Source organism: Cibotium barometz, chromosome 11, assembly GCF_041138505.1.
Source record: "Cibotium barometz isolate CiBa-2024 chromosome 11, ASM4113850v1, whole genome shotgun sequence".
Classification (NCBI taxonomy): Eukaryota; Viridiplantae; Streptophyta; class Polypodiopsida; order Cyatheales; family Cibotiaceae; genus Cibotium; species Cibotium barometz.
In genome coordinates, this window is record NC_141056.1 from 30,066,731 (window position 1) to 30,090,481 (window position 23,751).

The 23,751-nt window shown below is 42.7% G+C and overlaps 1 protein-coding gene across 1 annotated transcript in view; it reads left to right on the top strand.

Moving 5' to 3' along the window:
• Nucleotides 1–5,081: 5,081 nt before the first annotated feature.
• Nucleotides 5,082–23,751, top strand: part of LOC147634034 (uncharacterized) — a 47,033-nt gene continuing 28,363 nt past the window's right edge. Inside the window, exons 1-3 of the mRNA XM_086805137.1 lie at nucleotides 5,082–5,452; nucleotides 5,796–5,874; nucleotides 6,174–6,277. Of these exons, the coding sequence (XP_086661263.1) occupies nucleotides 5,415–5,452; nucleotides 5,796–5,874; nucleotides 6,174–6,277 (221 nt within the window). The 5' untranslated portion in view covers nucleotides 5,082–5,414. The remainder of the gene's footprint in view (nucleotides 5,453–5,795; nucleotides 5,875–6,173; nucleotides 6,278–23,751) is intronic.

Genomic DNA, 23,751 nt, shown 5'->3' on the forward strand with positions numbered 1-23,751 from the left:
GGCGTGTCCTTACCTATCACGGCTCTTTGGAAGTAATCATCAACAAGCATGGCTGAAACTTCTACTTCCTTCATTCTTTATACTTCCCTCTCGATTCTTTGATTTATGGTAATGATGAAGTAATTATTCAATTTGATATCCCTAGGCATTTTCTCATCTACACACTTTGTAATGAGGCTTTGGTCCTTAGCAATGTAATCTCTTACCTCAACCTTTTCTCTATATCTCTTGCAATTGGAGAATTGAGTTGGAGAATTGAGTTGCATGTGGGTTAGAACCTTCTAATAAATGTACTATCCCATGTCTTTATGGCTTCAGGTAGATCCACATATTAATCACTTGCATTACCTACTAAGCAGCACGAAGGTGATCTTTACATAAACTCTCTCTTGTTTGCTATTGCTCTAAGAACACTCGCACTATAAGTGGTCTCGAATTGCTACAAAGAAATTTAAGACCACTAAGAACACTAGTAAACTCTTTGGCTATAAGTGGTCTTGAAATGCTACAAGCACTTTAGAGCTCATTGCCATTATGACCTCTAAAATTTTACATATGCTTAGTAATGGCCAAGGGCTTTGATGTATTTCTTACCATGTTGTTCTCCTCCTTTGAAGTGTTTCAATATTTCTTGTCGAGCTAATTATGATGCCAAAACTCAACTTCATGCATGTTGTAGCAAAAAACATGTTATTTTACTTTGCTATTGATTTTTTCACGTTTTCCATGTTTTATGTTGTAATTGAGGTTGCTTGCCTCTAATTAGGCTAGTAAATGCTATGTTAATTGATAAACCTTCAAAAATCCATTTAGAAAGTAATTAATGCTTCCTAGTTTTTAAAATTTTCAATTTGGGTCACCCAGGATATGATAAGAGAGAGAGAGAGAGAGAGAGAGAGAGAGAGAGAGAAGTGACCACTCCATTTTGCAGCCTCATGGGGGAGCTAAAATGTGTGAAATGAAAATGTTTAAATGCTCACGAATATGTGTTGCTACATGTTATAAATACGTGATTGTATATGTATAAAAATTAACATAGCTGCATGCTTATTTCTTGTATATATAATATACAAGAAAATAAACATACCTTTTTATGATGGAAAAACACATGCATAAAAGTATCTTACTTATTTCATCTTAAAAATATTTTTTTTAAACAATTTTTTTTTGAATGGCTCATGTTATTAGTGTTCAAACATTCTCATTCGCTAGAATAGCATAAAATAAGGCAATGTTTGATGTATGGGGTTTATATGTTTGGTGTTCAAACATTCTCATTCACTAGAATATCATCAAATAAGTCAATGTTTGATGTATGGGGTCTATATGTTTGGTTCTATGAATGGACGCCTCTTTGTTAAGTGTTTTATAATTGTTTGTAAGTTGTCACTTGACGTTGTATATGCCAATAAAAATGGAGCACATATTAGCAATTCACAAAATCATGTAAACCATTAATGTTAAAGCTTCATGGTTTAATCTATCATATAACATGATTCAAATGGTTTGTGTTCAATGTATGTGGGTTCTTCTTTTGTGATGAAATTATCATATTCATGTACTTGCATACCTTTTCATGATGGAAAAACACATGCATAAAAGTATCTTACTTATTTCATCTTAAAAAAGTTTTTTTTTAAACAAATTTTTTTTTTGAATGGCTCATGTTATTGGTGTTCAAACATTCTCATTCGCTAGAATAGCATAAAATAAGGCAATGTTTGATGTATGGGGTTTATATGTTTGGTGTTCAAACATTCTCATTCACTAGAATATCATCAAATAAGTCAATGTTTGATGTATGGGGTCTATATGTTTGGTTCTATGAATGGACGCCTCTTTGTTAAGTGTTTTATAATTGTTTGTAAGTTGTCACTTGACGTTGTATATGCCAATAAAAATGGAGCACATATTAGCAATTCACAAAATCATGTAAACCATTAATGTTAAAGCTTCATGGTTTAATCTATCATATAACATGATTCAAATGGTTTGTGTTCAATGTATGTGGGTTCTTCTTTTGTGATGAAATTATCATATTCATGTACTTGCAATAATACACGATTTCCAAAACATTGAGCATGATGTTGAGTATCTATGAAGCATCATTTGTAGTCCCTTTTTTTGTACAAATTAATAAGACTAGTGCTTGTAGATTATTTTCTTAGTGTTCAAACAACATGATGGTACTTATAATGACTTTACATACATATGTGTTTTCCAAATGGAGTCTTAAGTACACTTGACATACTTGTATTGGTCACACAAGAATGTTGCTAGGAAAATATGGATAGTGTTTACTATTGGTGGTAAAAGAATAACCAAGGCGTTTGAGTTAAATATCAACTAAGCCATAAATTAGTGCTAGAATGTTTCTAAATACAAAGTTTCTTTGCACCATAATTACTCCTTTTTTGCATTTAGATTATTTTGCACTTCATGCTAATAGGTAGTTAAAGTTACATTAACATTTTTATTTTTGGTTTGACAATGCATCAACATGTAATATGAGGTTATGTAAGCTCACAAAAGTGTGTTTCTCTTGTACATAATTCTTAGCAAGTGGAATTATAGTTTAGTCCAAAGAAAGAGATAAAACTTTTTGAATTGAAGTATGATTAGATATGCAGTAAGTTTAGATCAATGGTACAAATAAGTTTGCCATCCATTAGTGCCCTTCTACTTTGATATTGTGTAGGACTTCACACTTTCTTGATCATTGCTTTAGATTTTTAATATGAATTTGAATCCTTATTTTTTACCATGACATACATATTTTTCCCTAATGCACATTTTCTTTTGTATAGTGACCATGACCATGCACATTGCTTTTGAAACTTTGTTGAAACTTTGTTCAAAAAAAGACCACACATGAAGAGTAGCTTTTATTTGATAATTCAGGACAATTGGGATATAGTTAATTATAAGGAAGTTGTGCATATAGTAAGCTTTGGAGCTGAATGGGCATATTTTCTCTAAGGTAAAAGACACATTGTCTACTCTTCTCAAGCAAGTGCACACGTTGTCCACCATGTTGCTCCAAGGCATGCAAAGTGTGGGGCTAGTACATAGTGTGTCCATGCTTATAAAATTAAGTGGTCCAAGGATTGTGGGGCCCATGCACATTGCACAAGCTAGTTGAATGCATGAGGTTATAAAATAATGTTGGGAATACTTGGGTGGCCATGATTATAAAGGCTTATCATAATCAAAAGTCCATAGCTATGTAGGAGCTATGAAGCATGTAAGTTTGAAGGCAAACACTTTAAAAAATGACATTGAAAAATGCACGCATTAGTGAAGAAGCCTAGATTAGTGTGCTATCTAGTGGTGTGATCAAGAGTGAATATGTTTCTTCCACATCAATGGTTCACCTGCATGCAATGATAGAGTGTGTATAGAAATTGAAGTGTAATGGAATCTAGTGCACTCCTTGAGTATTCCTTCTTCCATGGAGGTAGCATAGATTAGGACTTGGGGAACGGATGCATGTGCTTACATGCATATGTGTGTATGCACATGTGTGTATGTGGCCTCATAAAGTTTACATGTAAGCTTGAACTACTAGAGGCATAATGTATGTGTAAATGCGAGGAATGTGCTATAGTAGATAGTTGTCACACGTATAATGGGTTTAATTCATTTAAAAAAGTGTTTATGTAACACCTTATTATCTCACATGGTCAAGCATTGAGCACTTGTTATCTGAAGAAACATATTGGTAGATGGCGATCTAATGTGTGCAAGTACAGATGTGATCGTAGTATGTATTGTGGGGGAATGCAAGAGTGGAAGAAAAGGTGGTTTAAAGGTGTTACCTCCTTAATGTGTATGCATTTGGTTGGCACATCTGATTGTACCATGACTACTACTTGCTTGTGAGTGTACTACTACTCGCTTGCTTAGACACATTCGTGTTTGTGAGTTTGTAGTAACCATTCCACACATTACCATGCTAGCCTCACTGAAATGCACTAATCTTACACATAACACGATTGAAAGATCGAAGGCACATACTCTATATAATTTTTGGGTCTCTAGCTTGCATTAGGGATTTTCTACTTTGATCCACAAGTTTATGTCATTGATGGAAAATTTGATGTCCACAACTGGGTCCATGTGGAGGTGAGTGCTAAGCTTGTAGGGTGCATTCACCATTTTTGTCCCATTGCCTTTTTGAATGACCCACTCAATGGAAAACTCAAGTTGAAATGAAAGCGGAAAAAAGATAATTGTGGGCACATGCAAAAGTGTTGGAAAGGAGGATGTAGAGGCAAGCTACAAGATTGCATACTATTTGTGCAAACATGCACCTGATGTGGACGAAGTGCTTCATAAAAGTATGTAGTGGCCAACTAACTAGGCAAACCGCATGCGATCAAGTGAGCATCGTGCATGGAAAAGCTTTAGTGTTACATTTTTGGAGACCATGGTTTCAAAATTGATGCATTGTGAGTTGTAGTTGTTCAAATTTGTTGGAGGCATGGTTTTGATGATATGGAACTTGCTAAAAGAAATGAAATTCGGAAAATTGCAGTTGTTGTGGTGTAAAAAGCACATGAAATGGTGAAAAATGGGGTAATATCCGTGTCTAAGAAGAACTACTTGCATTTGAATGTTAGATATAAAAGTGGGGACATTTTAGACGGCCTACTTGTATGTGGAAGTGTTTGGGAGATTATTTTGAGAAAAACTACATGCATCTTATTGCTTAGTGTAGAAGTGGGGCTTTTTCAAATGGCCTACTTGTGTGTGGCAGTGTCTGGTGTCTGTGGGAATAAATTTTGCCGAGCATGTTATAAAATTAATTTACCATGGATTGAAGAGGAAATTGTAGTTTTGAACAATCATTTTCTTCACATTGTAGTTTTGAACAATCATTTTCTTCACATTGTAATATAATTATAATTATAATTATAACAAACTTCTGAACCTGTTCCTAGGGTTGGAAGGAAGGGTGGCATTGGTGTGGGTGGGCGCTTGTCCGGGCAATAGGGCCGGCGGCGTGGGTCGGGGAATGGGCCCGGCGCGCGCTCTGTCTAACGGCAGCCAAAAAATGAGAGGAGATCTCATTTTTGACAGTGCCCAAAAAAAAAAAACAAAACAAAAAAGGACACACACGCGAAGAAAACACAGGCGAAATCTGAAAGAGGAAGAAGAACGAGGAGGAGCCCCCAGCGTCCTTCCCTAGGCGGGGTCACATGCTGTCTTGCATCCCCCAACACACACAGCTTTCCAACCCCCTTCCCATCATCGCCATCACCACTGTAGCCCCCTTTCACATGCCTCTCTGCTTCCATCTCTGCTTCGCCATGTCCTGGCGCCTGGATCCACCCCTTCCTTGACCCTCCCCTCCCCTCCCCTCCCCTCCCCTCCCCTCCCCCCGCTGGCGCATCCCTGCTTCACAGCGTTTCATGGAGCCCTTTGTGAACTTCGTAATTCGACCTCCCAGGTTTGCCTTCCCCCCCTTCTCTGAGCTGAAGAGCTTGTGCATCTGACAAATTACAATTTCCATTTTTCACCTTTTTATTTTCCCTTACCTGAATCAATTAACTCAATCCATTTTTCCCCTTGAAATGCATTCGCAATTCCTTGTTTTTCCGAGAAAATTACGTTTTTTTTTTCCGTTTCGCGAGGAATTTTGTCAGAGAAAAATTATTGTGAAATATACATGTTTTATGGCGAGATGGGGAAAAAATTATAGCCTTCATTTTTTGGGGGATTTTAACCTTAATTTCAGCCCGTAACTGTGATTTATTTTTCTTTGATTTTTTTTTTCAAAATTCTCTCTTCAGGGCTGATTATAGCATTGATGATCTCCTGGAGCCTGAGTTTTCAATTAAAGGCCGTACTTATCAGAGGAAAGATTTAGAGGTAATCAATTGTTATTTACAGAGCATTTTTTCTGAAATTCTGCAATTCTCTGCTCCTTTTTGTCATTTTTTGTGATAAACGTAGGATTTTGCAGAAAATCCTGCAAATTACATACGAACCGCTTCAATACGTACTTGAAATCTCCAAATTTAGTTTAAAGAATACATCAGGCCTCTCTAGAGTCTAATATATTTCATTTCAAAAGTCCCATATTGTGAATATAAAAATTCTCTAGACACCATGGAGAATGGGGTCTTTTTTATTTTATTTTAATAACACATACTTTGTTGGTATGGCAGATTAGGAACACAAGAGGTCACTTGTTGCAATGCAGTCACTACATACCGCTAGCTCTTTCCGAAGACACAAAGCTTCCTTGCGTCATTTACTGCCATGGAAACAGGTCAGTATCTGATGTTTCAGCTTCTTTGGGAATCGCAACAACTAAAAGTAGAACGACAGCTTGTCGAGACTCAATGGAGAGCAGTAAACGCTACCAATAGTGCGGCTTTTACGAAGGGACGGTGCCTTCACCGGCAATCACAACATACATTCCCATCAGTATTGTCAAATACTGGGCACAAGTGAGGAGAGATTAAAGGATGAGGCTGCTTAACTGAGGCTGGTCGGCCTGGTCATTAATGGGACTACTATCCCTGCCTTGTCCATGAATTCACCCCCCTCCTGCTCTGCAGCTGGCCAGGCCCTTCTTCTCCCTGCGTTTATTTCTGTCATCTATCTTTGTTGTGCCCCAGTGCTCTTAATACGCCGGAAATGGCTCCTGCTGCCTGTGCAGATTGTGTGAACTGGCAGGAGAGGCGAGATGTATTTTGGAGGAAAAAATTCTTGGTTAAAGTACCATGTAGTGAAGAAATCACTGCATTCATAAAGCACTGTTTGACATCATATGGTTTTATACTTCAAAGCATTACAAGTAAAGAAGTCGGTGCCGTTGCTGGGTCTGCACAGTGAAAGAGGCTTGCATGCTAAGAAGCCTTAATCAGAGAATTGGCCCACCCATTTGTTAGCACTTTTATGCAATGTTTTTCTTTCTTCTCAAAGGATTTTTCTGCATTAGAGAAAATGGCAAACAAAAAAAAAAACGTTCCTCAAAGTGTTTTTTTTTTTGGCAAACATCAATAACAAAACTCCAAAATGTTACTTAGGGTGCTATTGCTTGTTGTAGAGTGGATGTCGGCTGAACCATCAAGTGGTTTGAAGCCAACTTTGATAGCCTTATGCACACCTAGATCTGCCGAGGGAAATGCACTATTGAAGGTTGATGAGCCAGTGTGTCACATTGCACCTGAGTGCATGGTGCATGTGACATTCCCTCCTTAGCTTGGCGGTAGTTGCATAGCCTCCAAGTAGTCCACCAATAACTGGGGGTACTCTTGGAAGAAATTCTCGTCAAGCCAAACGGCTTCATGAGTGCCTCGATCTCTGAACTTTGTATAGAACTATCTGATTCTTCAATTGGAACCATGCTTCCACTTATGGAGGAGAATCTGGTGGAGCTCAATGACTTCTGATTTGTCGACCACTTCAGGCAGTTGCTCATTCGGAACCTCTTGTAAGGATGGTCCAGCATACAGCTTTAACCATGAGACGTGGAAGACGTCATGCATAGTCCAACTGTTTGGCAATTTCAACTTCATGGAGACATCATTGAGTGTCTTTACAATAGGGATCAGGTGGAAACTTTGGAAAGAGAGCCTGGGACAACACTTGTCCACTTGCTTTAACCGTTGGTTCATGATGCAGAGAAATACCCAGTCTCCCTCCTGGTAAATGACATCTCTGTGAGACTTGTTGGCTTGCCTGGTGTATGCTTCCCGGTTAGGCGCTCCTTCACTGACTCAATGATCTCTGAGAATGTCGCTGTGGTTTTGTTGGCCTCCAACGATGGTGATACCATCCTCGTAAGAAGTGACTAGAAACGGCGACCAAATGCTGCCTCATATGGAGGCCTACCATTGCTAGTAGATGAATAGTATCGTTGAGGATTGCTTGCACTGACGGAAGATACTATTCCCGCTTTGACTGCTTGTCATGGTAGTATGATTCGAGAACGTCAAAGGCCAGCTGATTGTAAATTTCTATTTGACAATCTGTCCCTCTGGATGAAAAGCACTAGACAATCGCAATTTAGTCCCAAAGTTATCAAACAATGCTCTTCAAAAATGAGGAGTTTACTTTGGATCTCTGTCTGAAGTAATCGTCCTTGGCAAATCACAAACTGGATACCAAAGATTAATGAACAAGTGAGCAATATCTTTGACTGTGGCCACCATTTGTTTGCACGGAATGAGCATGCAAAATTTGTTGAACTAGTGCACAATGGTCAAACACTCTGTATTCCTAGTTCGTGTAGCAGTTGGAAGAGAACCTACGAAATCCAGTGCAGGCTTTGGTGACAAGGGTGCTGCTGTACATGAGGGGTGCAAGGCTGGACAGCTGTTATTGCATAGGAGCAAAACGCAGAAGGTATCTAGATACAATATGTCTCAGTGTGAGACTCTGATGCAGAAGAACAGAGATGTGTGGAGCAAAGAGGGCTGCTGTCCCGAGTTGTAGTTGAGGGCGGAGAGGGCCGTGATCCCGAGCAGATGGTGGACTGCTGTCCTGAGTTAGGTAGTGAGCAGAGAGGGCTGCTGTCCCGATGTCAAGTGATGAGCAGAGAGGGCTGCTATCCTAGGTGAGTGTGGTCTGCTGCAGGTACACCCGACTGCTGCAAGGACATGATCAGAGCTGCAGGAGGTAGGTGAAGTGCTGGCGCTGTTGGAGACAGACTGCAGAGAAAGGGCAGGCGATCAGGGCAGGACAGAGCGGTGGTGGGCATTGCTGCAGGGCTGCCGAGAAGATTTAGTCTGTTTTGCAGAGGTAGGCCAGCAGCAACAACATAGCATTGATGTTGATTATGATCTTGTGCTTCTTGCTGATTTTATGAAGCTATGCATATATATGGAGTTGGGCTGCTAGTCGGCCCAGAGAGGGTTGTCGGCCAGCAACAAGACAAAAATACCAAATAAAAACCCCTTTTTGGGCTGGATAAAATACCAATTTTGGGCATATTTTCACACAGTGCCTGTCTTTTCTTTTTGAGTATGCATAGCCGGTTCTTGTAAAACAACTAGCCATCTTGGATGCAATAATGACCCAGTTCTGAACTGGGGGCCAAACTGTGTGGAGTCCCGAACTCTACTGAACCCGCACAATAGTGCATGTCGTTTCTCTTTGAGAATGCATAGCTAGTTCTTGTAAAACAACTAGCCATCTTGGATGCAGTAATGACCTGGTTTCGAACTGTGGTCAAACTGTGTGCATTGTGGAGTCCCGAACTCTACTGAATCCGCATATTGTGCTTCATGTTATCTAAATCTTTTTCTTGAATCTCTGGCGCAGTTGACTTTTGTAATGTTTGAATGGTTGACTTATGAATAAGAGCATCAACAATAGGGTTATTCTTCCCAAGAACATATTTGATCATACCTCCAAATTGTTGGACGATCTGACTCCACCTAGCTGACCTGTCACTCCATTGGGCACTAGTCATGGTTTGCAACCATTTTTAAGTGTCTCATGATCAATCTTTACTATGGATTCCCTCCTATAAAGGAAAGGTTTCCAATGCTTAAGAGCGGTGATAACCCCTAAAAGCTCTTTGTCATAAACCGAATAATTATTTTCAACATCATTCAACTTGCAGTTGTAGTAAGCCACTGGTTTGCTGTCTTGTTGTAAAAGAGCGCTGATGGCAAGGTTACTAGCATCAGTGATAACCTTGAATAGGTCATCCCCTAATGCCAGCTTGAGGAGTAGTGCTTTTGAGGCTACTTTTCATAATGCATGGAAGGCCTCAAGTGCTGTGCCCATAACGGGCACTTTTTGGTGACACGTCTTCACGCCCTGGAGCAGATCTATAAGAGGTCCTACAAGGTTGGAAAATTTGTCCATGTGGGTACTGTAGGCTTAGCAAAGACCCACAAACGATCTGATTTCTAGGACAGTCTTAGGTACATTCCAATCCAATTAGCTTGTACCTTGTCAGGGTCCAAACGAATACTAGACTACTGATAATGTATTCCAAATAATGAACATCTAAGTGGCCAAATGCACTCTTCTTTTCGTTAATGTAAAGCTTATCTCGCAAAAGGTGCAAGACATTCTCCACATCCCGCTCATGTTGCTCTGCTGTGGTAGAAAAGATGATTATATCATCCAAGAACATGAATACACACTTCTCAATAAATACCTGAGACATTGTAAGCCCAGCGAGGCGTGCAATGACAAACTCAACCACGTGTCCAAGAGATAAAGATATAAAGAGAGAGAGGGGAGAGAAGGGAATGGGGATCTTGCACAGCACACACTAAGCAGGGAACAAGCCCTGCCCCCCTTTCAGGAATTTATTCAAGAACAATCCATGGGCACACTGGCCAGGATCAATACAATCAATGAATATAAAACAAACAGATATGCCGACATAGGATATTCAAGTCGATGTCAACATCGAGGCACAAGATCTTTGATGCCGAGCACACCACGGGGATGACCCACATGTATTTCTCACTGGGCTAGTACCCAATCCAATGAATCCCAGTCCAAGTCCAAGTCCAGAGCCAAATCCAAAATCCAAGCTCCATGTCTAAGCTTTGTGTTCCATGTCCAAGCTCTATGTCCACAGTCCAAGTTCCATGTTCATGTTCCCTATGTTCTATGTCAAGCTCTATGTCCAAGGTCCATCTTCATATCCAAGCTCCATGTCTAAGCTCTATGTTCCATGTCCAAGCTCTATGTCCAAGTTCCATGTTCATATCCAAGCTTCATGCCCAAACTATATGTCCAAGTTCAACCTTCCAAAGATAGGCGGGGTTGGTGGGAGGAAGCCAGGCTGAGCTGGGCAGTAGCCGGGCTAAGCTGAGTGGTGGTGTTTTTGGGGTGGTTGAGGTGGCCGGGCTGAGCTGAACGACGGTGGCTCTGGGCTGAGCTGGGCGGCGGTGGCGGCAAGTGGATGAAGATTGAGGGTCTCCTTGCTCTCCCCATGCTTTTGACTTGTCTTTTTATGCTTTTCTTTTCCCTTTTTGCCTTTACTTTTGCTCTTTTTACTTTTATTAATAAAATATTACTCAACTTTTGGTGCGTTGCTTTTCTGGCTTTAAGGCCTTAGAGCTGCTTTTTGAGAAAGTGCCTTTTAGCTTTTTGGTCTGGCTCAGTCTCCTCTTTCCAATGGTGCCCTTGGCTCGCGGTTAACCTTGTTTGACTTTTTGCTTTTTCCTATTTTTTGACCAAGAATGGTGCTTTTTCTTAACCAAAACTTATGGACCCTATCCCCATGTCTTCTTCCACTTGTGTGGTGTATGGGCATGGGTTTCATCATGTGAAATAGAGCTAGGAGGAACAAATAGTTACATTCCCTCCCTCTTATATCGCAGTTGTCCTCGATTGCGGATCGCAAGTATTCCAAGCATGTCCATATCTTCCAAGTACATCCATATGTCTTTGGTACATCAAGTACATCCATATGTTTTAAGGTACATCGAGTACATCCATATGTTTCAAGGTACTAGCCCCATTTGGTGAGCTTGTGCATCTGGTCTTTCCCCATATTTGTGGTGTCATCTACTCATTTGGCAACATCTCAATGCCTTTTCTTTGACCAATAGCTTTGTTCTTGATGGTACTTCGTCATGGCCTGCCACGTGTTGGATAAAATAAGTGCATACTCACGTTCTAAAAAAACTAGACACAAGCTAGTCAACAAGCAAGCATGCATCATTCGCGTCTACTGGGTACTCCAGGTACTGGCCAGGTAATCTGGAGCCCAGGAGACTATCACATGTCATAAATCCAAGCATTGTCCACACATCAAAAACAGCACACAAAGTCAAAGAAATTCAAACATACATCAGTATGCAATGCACAAGTAATGATCCTCCTGTTCATGGATTGTCCTGTTTGGTTTCATCGAAACCGTGCTAAGCCATCTGGCCACTAGGACCGCTCAGACTATCCTCAAGGCCATCTGGTTACTAGGACCGCCCGAGAGTTCATCAATAGTCATCTGGGCCATTTGGTCACATTGATCGCCCGACTATGAAATCCAATACAATTATCTGGGCCATTTGGTTGCAATGACCACCCTACTGCGAAATCCAATATAGTCATTTGGGCCATCTGGGCCATCTGGTCACAAAATGACCGCTCGACTGCGAAATCCAATACAGTCATCTGGGCCATCTGGGCCATGTGGTCACAATGACCGCCCGATTGCGAAATCCAATACAGTCATCTGGGCCATCTGGTCGCAATGACCGCCCGACTGCGAAGTCCAAGATATCTGGCATCGTTGCCTCCCATATACAAATCTCATTCTGGCATTGTGCCGTCCGATGGGTCATCTATATATATATATATAAAAGGTCTAACCGATGACATACATGGTTGATCTTCTTGGTAATCTGAAAGGTCCATATACCGTCATTCCCTGACTTCGGCAATCCAAAGATAGAATCCATAGCAGTACTCTCCCATAGAACATTCAATGGGTGCAAAAATCTTGTTGGTGTTTGTCGATCAAACTTGACCTTTTGACAAACTAAACATTCTTGAATCATAAAGTTCAATGTCCTTTCTCATAGTAGGCCAATAGAAGTAGCTCTCCAAAGCTTGAAGTGTAGTCAAGGTGTCTCTATGCCCCATGTAGGAAGAAGCATGGAACTCTTCCATTAACTTGGTCTCAATTTCTTGTACCACACATAACCTGGGTTTGCGTCATAAGAAAACCCTCCCTTGATGACATAAGAGGTCACCAAGTCTCCATTCTATAACCTGTCCCAGATGTCCTTGAAATCTTCAGCTGTAGCATAAAGATCTTTCATCATAGGGAAGTCCAATTGATATCCCATAGAAACTACAGGGTCATGGGTCTTCGAGATAGAGCATCTGCTACTTTGTTGTCTTTACCATGGGTATGCATAATCTGAAAATGAAATTGGGCCAAATAACTAGCCCATCTTATATGCTTTTCTAATATCTTAGGTTGAGACATAAAATACCTAAGACTTTGATGATCCGTCTTGATAACAAACTCAACACCCATAAGATACTGCTTCCAAATCTTTAAGGCATGAATGATAGCCATCAATTCTTTCTCGTAAGTGAGTGTGATCTTTTCAGCTCCTTGAAGTCTTCGACTCTCATAGGCCACGACATGGCCCTCTTGGTTCAAGACTACTCCAATGCAATCTCCTGAGGCATCACACTCTATACCATAAGTGGTTTTGACAAATCTGGAATAATCAATACTGGTCCTGAAACTCGCGGCGGGTGCCCAGGGGACTAGGGCCTTTGACACACTTGTTGATACCATCAATGCATATTAAAACACTTAAACATGGCCACAGCCTTAACACATATCCATCATCACTTTGCATAAAACAGAAAAGTTGGACAAAACATCCACAAATGCTGAAAATGGAGCTTGCACGTGTGACACCGCATAGAGGCCGGAATGGGCCGACCCCCCCCCCCCCTTGGAGTATTTTATTACCCAAGGAGAATAATATCATGTACAAGCTTTGAGGGCCTTACTCTCCCCACGGGAGATGCCGGATTATCCATATACAAATGCCATAACACAGCCTAACACGAGGCAACCAAGCCGGAACACAGGCTGTAGAAATGCCGAGCCAACAATATAATCCATATACTTCCGTGTGGGTACTGATTCTTCCCCAAAAACCACGGGTCTTCATGCAATAGAAAGGGTACAGCAAGTACAACTCTCCATTCAGCCGGTACAGCAGGTACAATGGTTGGTATAGCCGGTACGGTGGCTGGTACAGCCAGTGCAGCAAGTACAGAAGTTGGTACAGTCGGTACAATGGGTGGTACAGCAAGTACAGAAGCTGGTACAGCCAGTACAAGGGCTGGTACAGCAGGTACAGCAAGTACAGAAGTTGGTACAGCTGGTACAATGGGTGGTACAGCAAGTACAGAAGCTGGTACAGCCAGTACAAGGGCTGGTACAGCAAGTACAGCAAGTACAAATGCTGGTACAACAAGTACAATGGCTAGAAATCATAATAAATGATTAAATACCCTTGCCTTCAGTATTTCTTCGTGATGGAAGCCTCCAAAACAGTCCCCAACAGCAGGTATTCTTCATGGGCAGCCTTCAAGAGAGAGAGAAAGAGAGTAGCCATCATTAGGGCAACCTGTAACGGTGGTAGAGGCTAGTGTGCAGTGAGAGAGCCTCCATTAATGAAGAGAGAGGGCTCCAATTTATAGATTTGGGCCTCCCATGAGCTAAGATGGCAAGAGAAGGCTACAATGACAAGTGGAGAGCCACACAATAGCTGAAGTGACAAGTGTGAGGCCACTTGTCTCACTTTGATCCACTTTCTAACAAGTGTCAGGCCACTTGTCTCACTTTGGTCCACTTTCTTGCCACATGTCCCAATCTAAGAGATGGGTCCTTCCATAAACTTTATCTCTAAAAATATCCCAACTGGTAGACATTCTATCATAGGCACTTTGCCAACTCTTGGTATCTCCTTAATTCCAGATGTAATGACGTGAACAGAATTTCCATCGGAGTCGGGCTACGGATCTCATGCACCGAACTCAATTCGGGCCAATTCCGAATTGCATCAATCTTTGCAGAATCCATCCACACTCCATCTTTGGACACAATATGCCCAAGATAATGTATCTCTGACAAGAAGAACTCACTCTTCTTTGTATTTATGAAGAGTTTATGCTTATGGAGCTCTTCAAAAACAATAACCAAATGAGCTTTATGCTCTTCTTCGGTCTAAGCCCAAGAAACCAACCAATGCATGCAGAAGGCCTGAACTACCTAGAAGGGGTAGAAGATGACGAAGAAGAGAAGTTGAAGGAGAATCCAGATCTTCTTTCCCTGTTTAAAGTGGACAAAGAAAGGATCATGCAAAGGTATGACCCGGAGGTCCTAGTAGCTCATCCTAAGGTGATAGTCAATAATGGAGGCATGTGTGAGGAGAGGAAGAGGACACTTAGGATGATGTGGAAGAGCTATAGGAAGAAGAGGAAAAATGGGGCATGATCAAGAACCCAAAACAGTTAGCATTAGTGCTACATTAAATCAACAATTCAAAGGGAGGCTCCTTGAATTGTTGAATTCCTAAAGAAGACACCTGTAAATTTCCTGTACCCACGGAATATGCGATCCATCATTCTATTGAATGTAGCTGGGGCATTTGTAAGACCAAAAGGCATAACAAGATACTCATAAAGCCCAAATGCTGTCCTGAAAGCAGTTTTGTGTACATCCTCAGGCACTACACGCACTTGATGATATCCACTCTTGAGATCAATTCGGCTAAAGCATGCCGATCCATCCAACTTGTCAAGGATGTCGTCTATGCGTGGAATCGAAAACCGATTCTTGATGGTAAGCTTATTCAAAGCTCTATAATCCACACACATACGAAAAGATCCATCCTTCTTTTGAACTAAGAGGACGGGTGAACAATATAGGGAAGAGCTTGGTTGAACCAAACCCTTCTCAAGAAGCTCATTTACTTGCTTCATGATCTCCTCTTTTTGGGATGCACTTACACGATAGGCTGCCCTATTAGGTGGTGAGCTACCCGGCACAAGATCAATGGGATGATCTTCCGGTCATACAGGTGGTAACTCATTTGGTAACTCATCAGCAAAACAATCATTGTGCTCTTGTAAAAATTTCAGCTTATCATTACAAAGAGTGTTTACATGTACATCATTTTCCTCAACAGGATCTCGTACAAAAATCAAGTACGCAAAAATGCTCTTTTTCATTACTTTCTTAATTTGTACATGAGATACAAGGGGAATGGTATCACCCTCTTCACTAGCATCAATTACATGTTCTCGGCCTTTATGTATGAAGGTGATCCTGTTAGTCTTGTAAGCCTTGCACGGATCAATACGTGTATGCCAAGGCTTTCCAAGCAATACATCACAGCCATTCAAAGGCGCCACAAGAAAATCCTCATGATCCATATAGCCTTGAATGTGTATGCGCAACTTGCCAAAAATAGGCATGACCTGCACTTCTCTACCAACAAAGGCAACCCCTGCTTCAATTTGAGGACCCATGTCCTCCACTTCAATACCCAAAGCAGCTGCCATCTGAGTGGATATGAAATTCTCCGTTGCACAATCATCAAACATAAACAGAGCGGGCTGATTCTTGAGTTGTCCCCAAGCTTTACATACAACCCTATCTTTGCTATCATGTGAAGTGTTGCCTTGCACATCTGGAACCATATGCACATAAGGCTTCGGTACATTAGCATTTTCAGCTTTCTTCTTCTTATTTGGGCATGCTCTTGCCATGTGCTCAGTGTTGCCACAAGTAAAGCATTTGCCTTCACGCATATATTGCTCCTTCTTCTCAGCACTAAGACCAAAGTTTGCCGGCTTATAAGGGCGCTTTCTGGCAAACTTATTTTCAGCTTTTGGACCTGATTTGGCTTGGTTTTGGTTCCTTTTAGGTGGCTGTCCATCATTTTGCAGGTTTTGGACAGCCCTCTCTTTGCCTTGAAATGAGGGTTGTGCCTTATTGGATCGACTCAATTTGAGTTCCAATTGCTCGGTGGCGGTGGCGGCGGCGGCTGCGATTAATTGGTGTAAGGTATGACGAGGATACATTTGTAATCCCGCTTTGTACACGGGTTGCAATCCCGATTGAAACCTTCTCTTCCTTTCCGCCTCGGTGACATGCATAAATGGAGACACCTTCAAGAGCACTTTCCAAAACTTTTGTACATATGCATTTACCGATTCCCCCTCATTTTGCTTTACCCAATCCCACTTCATTGTTATCTCATTCAATGCATTGGGAGGCAAGAATTGAGCATAGAACCTCTCCTTGAACTCTTCCCATGATCTAACAGGATTCGGTGAGAGCTTCTTCGTGAGCCACCAATGGGCAGCAGTGCCTTTCATAAACATGCTTACATGCGAGATCATAGATTTCTGAGTGAAATCCTCATCACTGAAAGCAATATCAAGCTGGGCAATAAAAGCAAGTGCCTTTGATGCATCATATTCCCCATGATATGTGTCAAACTTCACATATTTGTCTCCGGCTTTGAAGTCATGAGACTCTGATGCATGTGTGTGCATGTCAACATGTTTTCCCCCATGTTTGTCCATTGGGACAGTCCCTGTAACTGGCATCATTTTTGGACCAAAAGGTGATGCATAAGGCATAGATACATGTGCCCTGTAAGCATGAGGCATGGCTGGCCCCTCAACATGCATTGATACATTTTCAGCCATAGCTTCTCCCTCACGAGCACACTCGAAAGCATGAGTGGCATGAGAGATACGCGGAATACCTGCACCAACAGAAAATTGCAGTGTTGCATGTGTTGTGCATGTACATTTTCAGCCGGCAATGGCATTTGACATACATTTTGACCACAGCCATAAACATTGTATCTTTCATGGGCTACATGAGGTATTCCTGCATGGCGTGAAGTCACTGATTGTTCCTTTCCCATCGCATGGAGATTCATCCTCTTAGACATAAGTTCTTGTTCGGGCACTTGTGGGGATTCCAAGACATGTGGGATGGTTGCCTTTTCTGCATAGGCATCCTCGGTACGAGCCAAGTATGCACGTGCTGCATCCCTCGGTTGCATGTGCAACTCTTAAGCAATCATTGCTATTGCATGATCCATATAAGATTCAGCTTTCTTGGCCTTCAAACGATCATGTACCAATGGATCCTCGCGGCGATAAGAGATTCAATTCTTCTTGTTGTGCATGGAGAAGAGCGTGCATACGAGTAAGTTCAGCCCTCAAGACTATGGACTCTTTTTCTTGCATCTTTTCTTTGCCACAGGACGGCTGTCCCACATATTCATGTTCCCTATTGTGCACCACATGAGTTTGCTCATCCTGTAAAGCATTGGAGGCATGCATTTCATTGTCCCTGCCTCTTGTATTAGCATCTCCAACATTCATTGTATGGCTATCCATAATGTTCTAAGTGTAGAGATAGCTAGTGTTCATGGTGATCGTCTCTCACGATAGAAGTGAAAGAGAACCGTATACTCTGATACCAATGTGACTTGGTTGAACACAATGCTAATCAATGCACTTAAATACACTAAGATTTGAAGGACACTTGCTCAAATACAAGAAGTAAATTGCTGAATTGACAAGAGACACACAATGAGCCGGAACGGCCGACCCCTCCCTTGAGTAAATTGTATTACTATTGGAGAAATTCAATACATAGCTTCACGGGCATCCATTGCCAAATCCTCCATGCCAATGCATATGAAATTCAGCATTAAGAAAACAATGGTATGTCGATGTAGATCACCAAGGAGTTGCCTTGATGCCCGGCCCGACTTCAGTGCCCATATTCTCTACCATTGGCTCTATGTTCTACCAAGCAAGGTAGCAACATCTTCAAGAGCACATAGGACAAGAGAAATACTACACAGGGTGGCTAAACAAGGAGTCCTGTCTTTTTACTGAATAAGTAATGACAACACATTGTCCAATTAGCTTACCAGTCTTCATAGAAGTTGTTGCAAGCGGAAGCCTTCGCGTTGGAAGCTTTAGAAGTGTTGATATCTTCGATTTGCCGCAATCCTTCGCGACAAAAGTCTTCAAGAGGATGAAGGGAACCCTGGGAAAGCCTCCCCTATGGTTCAACTTGAGAAAGAAAGGCTGAAATTAGGGTTTTTAGCAAAAAGACCAGAAATTACAGCAAAAATGAGAGCTGTTTTGTTGAATTTCAGTCACATTGGGAGTGAGTAGGAGAGTGATTAGCACTTGGAAACACTCTTGGAAGCTTGGAAAACACCCTAGCAAGTTGGGTATGGCTATGGAGAGCTTGGAAATGGAGAGAAATGGTGGAAAAACAGAGTTTTCAGCTTCCAAGAATCCTCATGAAGAGGTAACACGAATTTTCTCTTAATATGTAACTGAATTGGGGTCCAATCAGGTGAGGGGACATAGGGAGATACCCATTTACGAGTAAAAAGGGAGGATCAGGTCGTGGACATTGAGTCTTGTCCGCCTCGGGACTTCAGTGAGTGTGAACTTGGAAGCGGTTATAATTTATAAGTGACTTTTTGGCTCCCAAACTTTAATGAAGTGGGAACGCACTCACTCATAAATATTGGCTAAGTCCTAAGGGCTATTTGAGCCTAGATTAGATAATACTTACCACCTGTTCACATGCCACACAACCATGTCAGCAGACAGTTTCACACGCACGGGCGTCCTCTAGCCCGGAACTACACGTAGGTCATGCAAGCATGAAAACAGCATGCAATTTCATTTGCAGGCAAGCACATAAAGATGCTATGCAATGTAGCATTGGCATGAGCAATTTCCGTTCATGAAACCATATAAGACCAGGCGTTTCCAGGCAAGTTTATGTGATACCAGACCCAGTGGAAAGCCAATCCTCCAGGCGTTTCCGGGCATGTACACAAAGGCATAAGTCCCAGCGGAAAGCCAAGTCCTCTAGATATTCCGGGCATGATAACGCCAAGTCCCAGCGGAATATCATATCCAACTATACAACATGACACGTGTCAATCACATGCATAGGCACATTCCATAAGCCATGGACACCAATCCAATATGTACATAGTGTGAAAGCAAGAGTGAACCATTTGGGTGGCCAAATGTTGACAGTTGCTCTGTTACGACCCTGTGTTTTTCCCTTTGGACAACAAGCAGGTGGGCATGGGCACGGGACGGATAGTGTGAATAGGCATCAGTTGGATGTGAAAAGGAAACTCATAGGTGTGGCCAGCCCAAGTGTGTAAGGGGACAAAAGGGAGTTTTTAAGTTTATAAGGTTTTTAAAACCTTTGATGACTTAAAAATATTTTTATTATTATAAGCATGTGTTTTGCTTTTGGCGTTTTTGAAAGAGGAATCACATCTTTAAAAAGGGGCGAAGGATGGCGGAGTCGTCATGTAGGTCACCGGGTGGAGTTGGCGATGTTGCGCGTACGTGTGGTACAAGCGCATGCTGCGCACATAGGCTACAGGCAGGCGGGTGCTGTTGCACACATAGGCTACAGACAGGCGCTGCTGCGCGCATGGGCTTCAGCCAGGCGGCCTGCAGCCAGCAAAGGGGCACCAGGCGGCTGGGCTACAGCCAGCAACCGGCGACTAGGCGGGCAGCAATGGGCAGCGAGAAGGAGGCGCCATGTGGGAGGCTCTTTGTGGCGTGGAGCAGTGCCATGTGCGGGTGTTAGCGGCTGTATGTGTGGAAGCAGCCAGTGCAGACATGTTAAGGTAACTGTTGGGCTGGACAGAAGCGCACAGCTGAATACTGGACTCTATCTCTCTCTCTTGGAAGGAGGCGAGCTGAAGGAGGCATCGAGGGGCTAACAGCCAAGGGGTTTCTCTCTCTCTCTCTCTCTCTCTCTCTCTCTCTCTCTCTTCGCTAGCAGGTGGGGTTGCAGGAAATACACAGCCGAGAGACCTTTTTCTCTCTCTCTCTCTCTCTCATCGTGATACAGAGGATCAAGCTAAGATGCACGGGATGATGTTCTCGAAAGAGATGTGTCGTTGCTCTTTGTCGTAGACTTATGTGTATTCAGGGATTGCTTGACACGTCCTCTATCTTTATCTCTCTAGGTTTTGTGGTATATCTGTCATGGAAACAGGACATTGGTTTTCGAGAGGAAACAGGACTTTGGTATCGAGGAAACAGGCCTATGGTTTATGGGATACAGGTCTTTGGTTTATCGGATACAGGCCTTTGGTTTCATGTGGAAAGCATGTCTTTGGATTCATGTGAACAGGTTATAGTTTTCTCGAGGTTACATGCAAGCTGTGACTATAGGGAAGGACATATGGTTTGGTTCACCTCTACTGCTGTCTGGGAAAGGGTTTGTGGGATCCATGGTAGAGATGGAGAAGACCTTTTCAAGCAGGGAGGTGTTGTACAAGTGTGCCTTCTCTATGGATTGTTGTGCTGTAATAGCGAGAGTTCTTATTTGGACGTCCTGGGTGAAAGCTTCGAGGGATCCTATTGGTGGAGGATTCTACAAGTTGTACTTTGTACTCAAATATTGTTTAAGTAAAGAAATACCGCAAGGGGCGCCACTGCGTTTTGGGGCCAATCGGTGTCCTTGTACTATTTGTAGGAGCACTCTAGCTTCCGTGTTTGTTTCCTTTTCCAGGTTCCCATGGGTGAGCTTCGACATGTGGAAGGTGACAAGGAAGTACAGGAGACAGTGCTGGATTGTATGTCTTTGCCTATATGAGGTGAAGAGCAAAAGCTGAAGATGTCTCAGGAGAAAAGACACCAAGGACAGGAAGTAGTCAGCCAGGAACAAGAAGCAGTTGAAGTGTTATGGTGCAAGAGATGGGTTGAAGGTTATGGCTTTCGATAGTTTGACACTGGTGGTATCTTCACGGAGGCTTCATGGGGTGGGGTTGCAGGAAATACACAGCCGAGAGACCTTTCTCTCTCTCTCTCTCTCTCTCTCTCTCATCGTGGATTGCAGGCCTTGTTTACGAGATTTGGATACAGAGGATCAAGCTAAGATGCATGGGATGATGTTCTCGGAAGAGATGCGTTGTTGCTCTTTGTCGTGGACTTATCTTTTTCTCTCTAGGTTTTGGCAACCGTGTTTGGATGGTATATCTGTCATGGAAACATGACATTGGTTTTCGAGAGGAAACAAGACTTTGGTATCGAGGAAACTGTTGGGTGTTGGACTCACACACTCACACACACAAACCTGCACATTAGGGTTAGGTGCAGGGTAGAGAAGCTCACACACAGAAATGAGAGAGAGAGAGGGAGAGCCAAAAGTGTGGTATCCACAAAATGCAAGTCAACCCTTGCATGTGTGCCACATCCATATAATATAGAAGTACAAAATATTATATGTTAAGAGTGTCCTTTCACACTTGATGTCCAAGGGGAAAAACCACATGAGAAAAAGTGCCCTTGGTTAAGCCCTGTTCACACATAGCACTACCATAAGTGAGCATATGCCTACAAATCCCCCCTGTAGTGGAAGTGTGAACCTGTACAAGGTAGCAGATCACTCTCTGTATGAGAGTAAGCCCAAAGCTTTGCGGAAAGCTTCAAACTTTTCTCGAGATAAAGCCTTTGTGAAAAGATCTGCAACATTATCCTGTGTAGGGCAATAGGATAAACTGATATCCCTTGCATGTAGCCTCTCTCTGACATAGTGATAATGAATCTCAATGTGCTTGGTACGTGCATGAAATACTGGATTTCGTGCCACGGCCATATCACTTTGGCTATCAGTGAGAATGGTGGTGGGTGTTTGCTGACACTCACGAAGATCAGCCAATAGTCTCCTCAACCATACACAATCTACTGTAGCTGTAAAGACTGCCGTGTACTCAGCCTCACAAGTAGATGTAGCAACAGTGGGTTGCTTTTTACTCAACAAGGATATGCATGAACTGCCAAGAAAAAAACAATTCCCACTGGTGGATTGTCTGGTATCATAATCACCAGCCCAATCTGAATCACTGTATGCATAAAGCTGCAAGCTGTCCCCCCGGGATAGAACAAACCAAGATCTAGGGTACCCTTAAGATAACGAAAAATGTGTTTGATTGCTTGCCAATGCTTTGTGCCTGGGCTGTGCATGAATTTGCTCAACAAAGACACCCCAAAAGATATGTCTGGCCTCGTGTTACACAAGTAAATGCCGGCCTCAAAAGGCTCTCCAATATCATGCATAGTAAGCCGTACACCTGGTTCTACCGGAGTAAAAATGTGTTTGATTGCTTGCCAATGCTTTGTGCCTGGGCTGTGCATGAATTTGCTCAACAAAGACACCCCAAAAGATATGTCTGGCCTCATGTTACACAAGTAAATGAGGCATCCCACTGCCTGGCTGTAAATGCCGGCCTCAAAAGGCTCTCCAATATCATGCATAGTAAGCCGTACACCTGGTTCTACCGGAGTAGAAATGGGCTTACATTCATCCATGTGAAACCTTTTTAGCAAACTTTTTATGTACTTAGTTTGCTGCATAACAATGCCAACATCTGTATGCATAAACTGTATGCCGAGATAGTAGTGTAAAGGCCCTAAATCTGACATATCAAATTCAGCTTTCAAATCAGCTTTGAAATCTGAAATTTGTGCTTTGCTTGTACCTGTAATGAGCATGTCATCTACATACAAGATGACTATGATTATCGGCGTCGGTTTTCTTCACATACAATGTGCTTTCAGCTGGACTATTCTCATAACCTTGGCTGGTTAGATGAGCATGTATCTTATCATACCAAGCTCTTGGAGCTTGCTTTAACCCATACAATGCTTTGTGCAACCTGCATACTTTATGTTCCTCACCAGGAACTACAAAACCAATGGGCTGATTTACATATACTTCCTCCTGTAAATCCCCATTTAGGAATGCACTTTTGATGTCCAATTGATGCACTTTTCATCCTTTATGGACAGCCAATGCAATCACTGATCTTATTGTGGTCATTCTCGAAGTAGGAGCAAAAGTCTCTTCATAATCTATTCCCTTTTTCTGGGAGTAGCCTTTAGCCACAAGTCTTGCTCTGCGTGCGGAGGTGGGAGCAGCGGACGGACGGACGCCACATGGACGGAACAGCAATGGGTGTCGGCGGCCGGGTGCAGAGCAGGACCGGACGGTGTGGCGGGTACCTGCAGGCCGGAATGGAACACGCCGACGGAACGGGGCGGCAGGTGGGAGGAGACCTGGGCGGAGGCGGTGCTGGGACGCCGCCGGCTGCAGAGGGCGATGCCGCCCGCGAGCTGGGCGGCGGTGGTGGGCTCCCCACTAGTGCCACCCATTTCTGTGGCCGGATGGAGGAGCGCCGACGGAAG